Source organism: Boleophthalmus pectinirostris, unplaced genomic scaffold (genome assembly GCF_026225935.1).
Source record: "Boleophthalmus pectinirostris isolate CB_2022bp ecotype Guang Dong unplaced genomic scaffold, ASM2622593v1 HiC_scaffold_2, whole genome shotgun sequence".
Taxonomy (NCBI): Eukaryota; Metazoa; Chordata; class Actinopteri; order Gobiiformes; family Gobiidae; genus Boleophthalmus; species Boleophthalmus pectinirostris.
Window position 1 is genome coordinate 37271682 of NW_026571152.1, and position 12370 is coordinate 37284051.

The following is a 12370-nucleotide window of genomic DNA, read 5'->3' on the forward strand; positions in this document are numbered from 1 at the left end:
GATTTTGTGTTTAAATTAATAATGGAAAAAAAACGGACAACGACCGTTTCCCGTTTACATGACTTAAACTGCGATCCCGGACTAAACCAGGACTGAATTACAACTAAAACAAGACTGAACCAGGACTAAACCGTTTTCAGTCCTATTCTGGTCCCAGTCTCAGTCCTGGTCTCAGTCCTGGTCTGGTCCCAGTCTAAGTTCTGGTCTCAGTCTGGGTCTGGTTCTTGTCTGGTCCCGGACCTGGGTTACTCCTGGTTCAGTCCTGGTTCAGTCCTGGTTCAGTCCTGGTTCAGTCCAAAGCGGCCGTTATCCGTTTTTTCCATTATTCATTTAAACACAAAATCAAAAACTGAAAAACCAAATCGTTATCTGTTCTTTCATTTTGGTTTTGAAGACAAATAATGAAGAAAATAGTTGTCTTTTTGTTTTCTTATTTTTGGTTTTATATTGAAAAACAAATGAACGAATGGTGCACAGATTCTTAAAGCTCACAGGAGTTCATTTTTAAACCTTAAGCTCGATTGAAGCTGTTAACTCTTTTCTTTGTTCCAGGTTGTCAGTACGAGTCGTCTGGCGGGCGAGGATCAGCCGTTGGAGATTGTGTATTTTGTGGAGGGTCCCGACGGAGAGAGGATACCTGCAGTGGAAACAGCTGGCCTACTTAACAGCCTGGACGTACAGAGAGCCGCTATTGTCCTAGGATACCGTGTTCAGGGCATTTTGGCACAACGTGAGTCCTCTCCTCTGCATCCTAACAATCTGATTTTAGAGCCATAATTTAGTATTTAAAGGTGCGCTGTGTAACTTTTGCGGGTGAAGGTCTGCTACCAAGTTTCCAGGCAGGTGTGGAATATTTGACAATATGAAATTCAACTTATAATTTTATTTACAGGTGTTTTTATTGGTCAAAAATACTTACTGGGGTAGACTAAGGGAGTTCTACGTCACCCAGTAGTGTTCAGTCCAGTCAAATAAAGCTCATCGAGGCCGCAGGAACGATCTCAGGCCAAGAAGGAACCTGGTTTGTCTTTTATTTGATTTATGGACAAATGAATCAAATAAAACACCAGGATCACATAGAGTGGATTCATCTTAACACTAAAATTTCCCAAAAAGGTTAATAACTTGTTCTCTCTTCTGTAAATAAACCTAGTCACCATATCGGCTATAGACTGTTATTCAGGTTTACGTCACAAACCAAGAAGACGTTTGGAAAGATGCGATGACAACTTCCGGTGTAGTTCCCGACACTGGGCTCGCCGACCGACTGTGATAAAACAAAACAGAGGTAAAATGACGACTGCAGACGTATGTGCTGTTTGGAATCGTCTTGAATTTGGAGCCTCGTCTCTCCTAATCGCACTGGGGAAATGATGAAAACTGAGGTCTGGTTGGAACTGTTGATGAGCTGAACATCACCGAACGCTACAGTGACATGGAGATGAAGAAAACTGGGACATTTTCTCAGATTTTGTCAGATTTACTACCACGAACAGAGCCCGCCGGAAGTCGTTATTGCATGTTTCCAAACGTTTTCCTGCTTTAGACCATAGACTGTATAAAAGACGTCGATTAAGCAAGAGTGACGTCACCCACAGCGTTCGGCGCCGCTCAAATGAGGCTCACGATGCTCACGGTTACAGGAGCGACTCTGGAGCCAGACTCGTAGGAATTTTTTTGACCGACAAAATAGCGAAAAACTAATTCAGCTTCACGTGTCGCGGGTTAATACGAACATTTTAAGACCAAAATGACGAAGCTCACTGCAGCAGTTAGAGAGAGAGGAGCGACAAGATCCTAAAGCAAGTCAACTGGAGCCAGAAGGAGCCAGAAGAGCCTCCTGGCGAACTTCCTATTTGGCACACGGCGGCTACAGAGTGTAAACTATGTGCACTCATATATACGGTCTGTGTTTGTGACGTAAGCGTGAATAAAGCCTATTGCAGACACTGTAAGATTCCTTTCAGTCTTGCGTCAGTGAGCGTTTGTTGTATATTTTATTATTATTGGTATTGTATATTTATTTATATGTTTAAAAAAAGAACAGCCCCCCTCGTGTTTGCATCACCAGCCGCCACTGCCAAAATGATTAACCTAACAGCAACAGTTACTCAACTCAACTCAGCTTTATTTCTAGAGCCCTTTAAAAACAACACAGTCAGTCAAAGTGCTGCAAACAAACAGATATCAAACAGTGACAAATACAGTGACAGGTACAAGTAATATAATACATTACAAATACTGTACAGGTAAAAAGTCAACCCTCAAACTGTCTTAAAAGCCGAGGGGAAAAAAGTGAGTTTTTAGGAGGGACTTAAAAACAGACAGTTTAGTCGGACACTAAAAAAGGTTTCAGAAGAAGCGCTTCCTGGACCTCCAGAGGATAATACACACTAGATCCAACTCAGTGGTGCTCTTTGGGAAGGGAAGTCAGTAAAAAGATGCAAAAAACCCAAGGCACTCACTGGTTAAAATAAAATGCCTTTATTAATTTACGGCATGTCTTAATGGACAGCTTACAATGTCCCGACGCATTTCAGCCTATGGTTTTCCTCAGGCGACAAACAGAATTGAGAGCAAACCATGTGAATTAAATGCAAAAAAAAACACCAATAGGGCTGCTCCACCTGGAAGAGGAGGAGTGGAGATGCACCTAATAACACCACAAGATGTCAGTGTTAAAAATGTGGGACGTCATAGGGTATATAAAAACTTATTATATACAAAAATATATACAAAAAATACCATGCAGTTATAAAAAAGTAAGTCATCACTGCCTGACAAAGGAGTCTACAAAGAGAGAGGGGGCACGGTTTTTCAATAGAAAGTGAACTGGAGCCAGAAGCGCGCCCATGCTCACTTCCTATTTGGATCGCAGCGGCTGGTGTCCATTGTTCAGTCTATGTGGCAGACTCACAAACATACATAGTGGACCTTTAATAAGCCAAACATACATCTGAGAGTAACTGTATTAAACTATGATTTGACTTCTCTGTGCCTTTCTATACGTTGTATGTTTAAAGCCGCTCGTTATTTGACTTCCAGACGTTATTAAAAGCATCTTCCTCATTAACAATCTAAACAAAAAGTGTAAGACTAATGAGCCTGGCTCTAGGGGGCTCTGTCTCTGCTCTGCGCTCCTGCACTGACCTCCCCAGGGACAGAAGGAGAGATAATTGAATCTAATGAAAGTCTGCTCTCAAGTTTCCTCTTTTAGTTCTTTTGAAGTTTGTCCTGAAAGGGCCTGTGTTACGCTGTTTTCTCATCTTTACTGTGATGTTTCCTGATCAAAAACATCCCCGCAGTTGTGTTTCATTCACACATGTTTAACACTCAAACCCTGCATATTTAAACTCAGTTATTGTCTCAAACTGAAAACACTATTCTGTTCTTTGGCATGTGGTAATACAGGAAGAGCTCCACTGTGTTTTTAAACTGTTTACACCACGGGTCTCCAACCTTTTTCCTCCAGTGAGCCATCTTTACAAAACTAACCTGCCACTTTCAAGCTACAAATTTTAGAGCTGATGAAAAATTTAGTATAAGAGCCACGGCCTTAAAGCAGAAACGTGAGATGCCTATGAAACAAATCAAACAATTGTTTTGGACCGAAAATCACAATCTCAAACACGCTTTTGGGAGAGTCAAAACTGCGTTCTTTTGCAGTGCTCTTAAAGCCCAATTTAAGGTCGAAGTTTAGTTGTGCGTTGACTCAACACACACTGCCGTCATCACCATGTCGCCATCGTTTTTAATTTATGGATCTGCATTGAGGTCTGTGCGCCACGAAGTAATTCACCACAACAATGTTTGGAGGCCAGGATTTAAAGGTTGTATGGAGGATTTTTTATTTTTTTTGTTTGTTTCAAGTTGTCAATGATAGCATTATAGAGGTGCAGTAGCCTTGTAATTATGATGACAAAAAAAAAGAGAATAAAAATTCATCAACTCTGGAGGTGGTGGGGCTAAACATTTACCAATAGATAACGACACTGCCTCGTTATCTGTTAGCTGACAGGCTGTCAATCAATCTCCCTACGTTTCTAGTGTAACTGACTTGCCTGCGCCGCCGTTACGTGGTTTACGTACGACTGTCACGCAGTCCACAGACGCAAGACGCACAGACGCTGTTTACTCCACCAACGCAACAGTTCTTAGCGGCTTTTTTTACCTATATCTTCCTCGCAGTTCGCACAAAGTTTGTTGCAATGGCAGACAAGAATCCAGGAGCAGTTCGCCGCAAAAGAAAGTCCGTTTTTGAGGTCGCTGAAAGAAGAAGACAAGGGGAAAAGCAGCGAAGCCAAACTAAGGTGATTCTTGAAGATTCATTCCAGCGATGGCGCGAACTGAAGCAGACGCAGGGTCTAAAGACTGACGCATTGGTCGCCAAATTACTCCTGGACAGGAAACTTCTGCTTATTATGAAAACGTACTTTATTTCCAAGAGCGAGACAAATGTTTTTCAGGACACGAAAGCGATATCCTATGTCTGAAAATGTAATTTTCAAGGCAAAGAAAGAGTCCGCTTGCTGCTGCGTGTTGTAGCTAGTTCATTCGCACGGAATCTCCGCGCAACCTTCTCTGCACCCCTTTCCTGCTCCTGTCCCCGCTGCCCGTTCCGCTCTTCCCCCTGCTCCTCACTTCTCCGGGCACGGAATCTCCGCTCCCCTCTCCCCTCTCCTCTCCTCTCTCCTCTCTCCTCTCTCCCCTCTCCTCTCCCTGCTCCCTGTTCCGCTCTTCTCCCTGCTCCTCACTTCTCGTCCGCGAACGAAATGTCCGCACACCCCCTCCCCCCGCTCCTCACTTCTCCGTCTTGCCTAACCAACACTGTAGTTAGTTGTTTACAAGTCATGTGCAGCGCACCGGTTTCTTTCTGGCGTAAAGAGGAGGCGGAAGGAGGCGTTTCTACGTAGGGAGCTGTAGGGGAGGGGGGGTGGTTTCACGCATGCGCAACATTTGAAAAAGGACAAACAGTCGCTGGATTTCTCGTTCCTTGGAAAATCCTCTATACAACCTTTAAATTTGGTGTTCATGTAAAGTTTAACATGAACCATCTCCAATGTGATAGAAGCACAGAACAGACTCACCATCATCAGTACATCCTCTGAGTCACAGAAAAAACACTCATATTTCACTGAGTCGTGTCCTTTAGTCTGACAGAAGCTGAACCACATCAGGGCACAAGGAACCAGCTGTTTTTTTCAGAGCTTATTCAAATGAGCCATGTGGTTTTAAGTTTTGTTTCTGTAAAACGTAAACAAACATGGCAAAGCTGCATTAAACACATTATTACTCATTGTATGTTGAAAGAAAGGAAACCAGCGTACAGGAAATGTATGTAGAGTGGTGGTAGAGAAGACCAATCCTGGTTCAATCATGGCTTATTTTCTGTGATCAGAAACGATAAACTTTTGTGTAAGAGTTAAAATTATTATTTGTTTGTACGACCATAAATGAAAACAAAAATATCCTTACATGTTTTCATTCTCGCTACGGTTTATTATGAGTCTGTACAACCAAAAATCGAAAAAAACAAAACAAATCAAAGCTTACCTCTTAAAAAAAAAAATTATGGATGAAATCGAAATCGCAATATCTGCCAGAAAAATCACAATTCAGTTTTTGTCAATTACTCTTGCATGTAGTAATTGTAGTTGATTTCAGAACAAAATATATAATTCAGGAACCCCTTTGAGAGCCCCTGGTAGTTCCTGAGCTACAGGTTGGAGACTCCAGCTAGAATCATTTGAATAATTTCAGCCCTGGAATTGCCAATCTCTTCTGAACTAAAGATATTATTAAAGGCTTAACTTGAAAACTACCGCTTCATGACATCACAAGCTGGAACAGAGCATTTTAATCTTTGTAAACTAATAATAAAGAGCTTCATGTGTGAATGAAACAAAACACAAGTCCAGGTCTGTTTTGAAGAAGGTAACAACATTATAACGTGACTTAAAGCTCACAAGAATCAATATTTGCGTAATATATAGGCCCTTTAAAAGTTTCCTGTAGTTCTCATATAGATCTGTGTGCTCTTATTGCAGCGGTGGAGAAAGTGGCTTCGTCTCCGGCTGAAAACGTGAACACAAACTTATGGATCATTATCGGAGTGGTGATACCGCTGCTCGTCGTCATCATTATCATCTCCATCCTTTACTGGAAACTGTGCCGCACAGACAAGCTGGAGTTTCAGCCGGACGCCATGAGCTCCATGCAGCAGAGGCAGAAGGTGAGACAAACGTTTATAGAATGGATCTGGGAGAATATTTCAGTCTGGAGTTTCGGTAAAATATACCCAGAATATATCCATCCTAAAGACTTTGACCAATCCTCCAATCCTTTTTAATGAACTTTATGGACTCATTTTGTATCCAGTTTTTCTTTGGAAATGAATAATACATGATAAAAATAACACAAAAGGTATTTATTAATACTTTGCAGCTGATGTCATCAACATTCCCAAGGGGTGTGATGCTAACTGTAGGCTCTGCTCTGTCTGAGGCTTTATTAGATTTTAATCTGTGGTTTATTTTAACACAATCTGTCCAGAAAGAGGTGACAAAAGTTCAGACGTACGTTCAGACTGCAGGGCTTAATGCTCAATTCGGATTTTTTTGTGAAATAAGATTTTTTCGCGAGGTCGTTCACATTTCCAGTTAAATGCGACTCGTACGTGATCTCCAGTGTGAAATTTAAACGCTCCAAAAGTGTCCCGCGTGTGCATTGGAGGAGCGAGCGTGCTCAATGTTTACGGAAGTCGCCTAAACATGGACACTGCATTGAGCACCCGGTGATTTTAAAGTTGCTGTCATACCGGAGCTAGAACATGTACAGCTTATTTGTTTCGAGGAGGAGATTGAGAGGGAGAAGGACGAGGTTTTTGGACATGGCGTTTTTCCTGTCAACGTCCGTAGAAAGGAAAGTGTGGTGCAGAGTCGCAGCCAAGTACCCTGATTCATCAGCCGGTTTTACCTCGTCGAAACCGTCTGACCTGGCATTAGAATTCGTTCGCTCGACGGTAGGCGGGTACTTTTTTCATTTAACCAATCACTGCTATTTGGTCGTGATGTATGTAATGCGCCACTAATGGAGCTAACTGGTATATCAAGCTTTTCCCAAATCCCGTAGGAAAAAGGACAACAACGCCTTTCCCCTTGATAAAATTCACCAATCGGAATCGTTCCCAACACAGAATATATGTATGGCTCTTCGCTGATTGGCTGGTGCCCGAACTCGCACTTCTGGGGTTTTTGCGAACCATCTATTGTATTCTGATTCCTGACCTAGCCGCTGGAGAGAAAGGAAATTGAGCGGAGACACTAAGTGGCATCAGCATATCTTGCAACCAAGAGCTGTGCTTCACTGCTTCACTTACATGGAGTTCATATAAAATTTTTGTCTGACGAGAAGAAGGTTTGTGTACATTTGTGACGTGTAGGTGGGATGAATGTGACCTGTCCATTCAGACTGAAGTTACATGTCAAAAGATCGGATATGTATCGGTTTTAGGACCACATATCCAAGTGTCCTGGGTCGCATTTGAAAAAATCGGATCTGTGTCGTTCAGACTGTCATTAAAAGATCAGATACAGGAGCATAGGGGCAAAAAAATCGTAATTGGGTCACTTCAAGCTGCAGTCTGAACGTAGCTTTAGCTGGAACTATAGAACATGTGAGCTGATTTGTGCTTTTAAACATTTGCCAACAGTCATTCTCACCATTTTGTCACCTTCCTTTATTAAATACACAGAAAGTGGAATTAAAACAACAGTTATTAAAACGCAAAATAAAAATTCTGTGGTCATATGGCCTTTGGAAAATTGTTCAAGCCCCCTCCGTCTCTCTCTCATCCAAATCAAAATCTTCTGAACAGCACACAAGAGTCAGTGTTGCGTAATATATGACCTTTTAATCAAATTCACTGAATGCAAGATGAATAGGTTTAAAGCCACACCGTAGAACATTTTGGCATCTTCGTGGAGAAAGCAACGGTCGGGCTCTCCACCGGGAAAGTTCCACAGCGCGCCTTTGAAACTATAGAGCCGCAGAGCTTGAAAACCTCTCCAGTTCAAATGAATCACTAATTACCGTGCATACATCACTGCCAGAGATGCTCCAAAGTTAGATCACATCATTAGTTCTGTCTCTAGATGGAAATAATAGGTCTTTATATCACAGTAAAACAGATGAAGTGGGTAAAAATGAGGGATGGTTCATATAGTGGTGATAATATCTGTATCTGTGATTGAAGGTTTCTCTAGTGTCAGTATCGGTCAAAATTGACTCTTGTGAGCTTTAAAGGGACAGTTTTTTGGAATTTTGGACATAGGGCCTCATTTCCTAGTGATCCAGAGTGTTGGAGACGTGTGGAGACACTTTTTAAAATATTCCATCCAGTCCTTGTATTTGCAGAGGTCGCTGGTGCTAGGCTAGTGCATGTCAATGGCCATAGTTATCCTGCCACTAAAAACAGTCTTACCCACTCCACAAAACACCTGAAGTAAAACTGTCCCTTTAAAGGTGCATTGTGTAACTTTTCTGGTGGAGAGTCCATCAAATGCTTTTCTCCGCCTTGATTAGATATTGCTTTGTCTAGAATGTTCCACAGTATGGCCTTAAACCTTTGTATCTTCATGAAGACCAAACCAGACCAAGTTACAGGTCAGATATGTGGAGAGGCGACCCCGCTCACAGTCAGAATGCCTGTTTTTATAGGTATTTTTGAGCGACAAATCCATTTGTAGTTTAATAAATGTAAAGTAGAACTGTTTAAAGTCGTACTGTGGGACATTCCAGGCAATGACACATCCATAGAAACAAGCAGGTGACTGACAAAAGCCAAAAAGTTATATAGTGCACCTTAAAGTCATGTTATAATGTTGTTAGCCCCTCAAAAACAGACCTGGAGTTGTGTTTTGTGTCAAAGAAAAGTAACAAACAAAAGTGTTCAGCAAATTCAGAAGTAAACATAACTCAAATAATCACTTTTGGGCACCGTGGGTTTGGGTTCGTCACAGAAAGAACACCTATTTCCACTGAGTCGTGTCCTTTAGTCTGACTGAAACTGACCACATCAGCGCACCAGGAGTGAGCTGTTTTGTTTTGTTTTTTCAGCGCTTATAGTTTATGCAAATGAGTCATGTGGTTTTAAGTTTCATTTCTGTAAAACGTAAACAAATGTGCGCAAAGCTGCATTAAACACATTATTACTCAACGTATATTTGAGTCGTCCTCGTAGGAAATAAAAAACTTAAATGATCCACCCACATTCACATTCATAAAACACATTCACCAAGACAGGGAGGCAACGCCGGGCGAATTACGTCACGATCTGCCGATGGATCGTGGACGCCTGGACTAACGGATCAGTCTAAAGTGTCGTCCATTTGTTTTAGTTAATGCGCCTTATAATCCGGTGCGACTTATGCATGAAAATAGACGAGAGAATTCAACATTACTGATATTGCGCCTTATAATCCGGTGCGCCTTATAGTCTGAAAAATACAGAACTACTAACAGAGCAGTGCTTTCATTTAGCCCCATAACGACATCAGCTGAAAATCTGGATCTTGTTCTCGAACCCTTTATTATCCAACTTGTTTTCTGTAAAGTTCTCTTCTTCTTCTTTGCCCATACATCAGTTTCCTCGCTATAGCTCGTCTGTAATGCGGTGTATCAGATCACCGGCCCTTCCCTTAACACAATCATCGGTCATGTAACACCGCTGTTCTTCCCCTCAGTCGATCAGTGAATCAAGGACCTCTCTGCTCCACAACACACAGACCTCGGACACAGAGGAAGGAGAGATTAGTGAGGAAGACGAGTGGGACTCTGAGGAGGAAGAGTATGAAGAAGAAGAGGAGGAGGAGGAGGGAGCTAAAGAGGGGAAGGTATAGGAAGTAGTTTTGAGTAGCCTTGAGTATCCCCTAGTGCTAGATTTAGAAATAGATTTTATAGATCAATTTTACAGTATTGTTTTCAGGTTTTTTCAAGTTGCTATTAATACCAAATGTCCTTGTTTATACCACGGTCAGTGAGAATCCTAACACTGACTTTTCTACATTGAGGTTTACACATTATCAATCTGAAGCGTAGAATGTCATGACGACTATTTAAGTTAAACTAAAGCAAATAGTAAAGTAAACTAAGTCTGTATTGGTGCTAAAACATCTGCTGCGACATTAGGAATGGGACAAGATCTCATGCATGCCACAAGAAAGGAAAATTATCTCATGAGATCTTTATTTATTTATTTATTTTTTACATTTTGATTGGACAAAACTGGGTTAAGTATTGGTGAGTTACGTCTTTTACATTTCCAAAACAAGTCCTAGAATGGAAACGATTCTATAAAAATATGAAATCAAAGAAATTTTAAATTGTGAGGCCAAAACTAGAAAGTGAATCGTGAAATTTATAGGCGAGATTTCAGCTGACGTCATTGTTATTAAAAGCCCGCGTTGCATGCTGGGAAATATTTTGGTCGGAGGCAAGAAACACGATAGCGTCAAACACAGTGCGTAACCTCGCGTATTTATCCCCGATAATGGTAAATTCCTGCTGCATTATCGGCTGCACAAATAGAAGCACGGAAGAAGGAAAATGTCTTTTTCGTATTCTGAGTGAAAAGAACCGCTAACGGCGAATTAAACGGCTTTCAAACATTCACAGAGCAAACGTAGAAGATCCTAACAAACCGTGGACTCCAACAAGTTCAACAACACATCGAGACTCTTGGAGGCTTTCATCTTTTCTGCTGTGAATGGCCCAGGAGTTTCCACCAAGTCATTGTGGATATCATCGAAGTGAATGTTTGTCCAGGTAGTTGGCGATTCTGACCAGAAATTTGGTTTGATCCACCTTTTGTAGGGGTTGAAAAGGGTGATTTGGTCCATCGATGCTTATGACCAATTTCTGGTCAAATGGTCTTGGGTCCTCTGCCGTTAGAGTGGATAAATAACCGGGATCAATACCCTTTACGTGCTTTCTCGCTCCGTCCGTCATGTTGAATGAGTGTTTATTGCCACCGACCAAAATAATTCCCAGCATGCAACGCGCGCTTTTGTCAACAATGAAATTCGCCTATATATTAATAATTATGTTAAAATCTCATTTTGGCTCATGCTCTTGGACCCAAACTCAAATCTTGTCTCGTCCCATCCCTATGCGACGTGTTTGGTTCACCCAGGTGATTAACCGTACAGCTCCAAGATGGATTCTCGTGAGTTTGTGGGCTCACAAATATCACGAGAATCCATCTTGTTGTGCAGAGTTACATCACCATAGCAACGGGTAAACAAATGAACTACTTTCAGGAGGGACTAACTTCAACTAAAACAGAAAAAACTAATGTCTGAACATCCACAAACAGCTAAAAGTTTGTCAGATAGAATTAAAAGTGTTTTCAGCTGGTGGGACCATGGTATAAGCAGACTAAACAACTCTGAGGAGTGTTTCAAAATCCTTACATAATCACTTGTTGTGTCTTTTTGACAAGTTATAACCTCGCCGTTCTTATTGTCATCTATGTAGGTCAGTACAAGGACTTAAATGTGCATTTTACAAAGTGAAGACACTGCATTGCACAATGCTCTTTTGGGGCATTTTTGACAGCAGAAATTTAAATAGAAATGTATTAACCCAGGAGTAATCTGAATTAGGGATTCACCAATACTGGTATTGAATATCACACCAGTACTGAAAAAAAATGACCAGGCTGGTGTTTCAGTTCCATGACATCCGTTAATCCGATAGTCTGGTTGAGCCTTTAATTTGATCTAATAAGACTATTTAGAAACTGAGTAGAACAGCCTAGAACAGACTTGTAACAGAGCTGGATCACAGTTGTTAAAAGTTAACTGTGTTTTAAGGAAATAAAAGCAAATGGTCTCACTACTGGCTGGGTATCATTAAGAAGTTGCAGATACAATACATACCTCAATACAGTGCACTTTAGATTTTATACGATATATTTCAAATCATTTCGATATAGTTCAATAAAAAATTATGGCTAAATGACGACTGTGACACTAAAAGTCTTTGTTAAACCACTTCTTGTGGAAAATGAAGTAAAAGAGTTTCTTTCCTCTAAACAAACAAAAAAACTGAAGAACTGTAACAAAAACTTGAGTAAAATATACAACAACAAAAAAATACTCTTGGGGATATATTGATACAGACTTGGACTTGAGTCAGACTTGAGCCACTGTTTTTAGGACTTGAGATTTGACTTAATAAAAGGGACTAAGACTCGACTTGGACTTAAAGGTCAGTGACTTGGGACTTGACTTGGACTTAAAGGTCAGTGACTTGAGAAGATTTGACAACACTTAAATCTGAATTCTTTCTATTCTGACCTTGTCCTGAC

The 12370-nt window shown here is 41.1% G+C and overlaps 1 protein-coding gene across 1 annotated transcript in view; it reads left to right on the forward strand.

Annotated features, from left to right (window-relative positions):
* The window catches only part of si:ch211-1e14.1 (UPF0606 protein KIAA1549), a 104932-nt gene that overhangs the window by 65240 nt on the left and 27322 nt on the right, over positions 1-12370 (forward strand). The window contains exons 9-10 of the mRNA XM_020941175.2: positions 553-730; positions 6048-6232. Coding sequence (XP_020796834.2) covers positions 553-730; positions 6048-6232 — 363 coding nt within the window. The remainder of the gene's footprint in view (positions 1-552; positions 731-6047; positions 6233-12370) is intronic.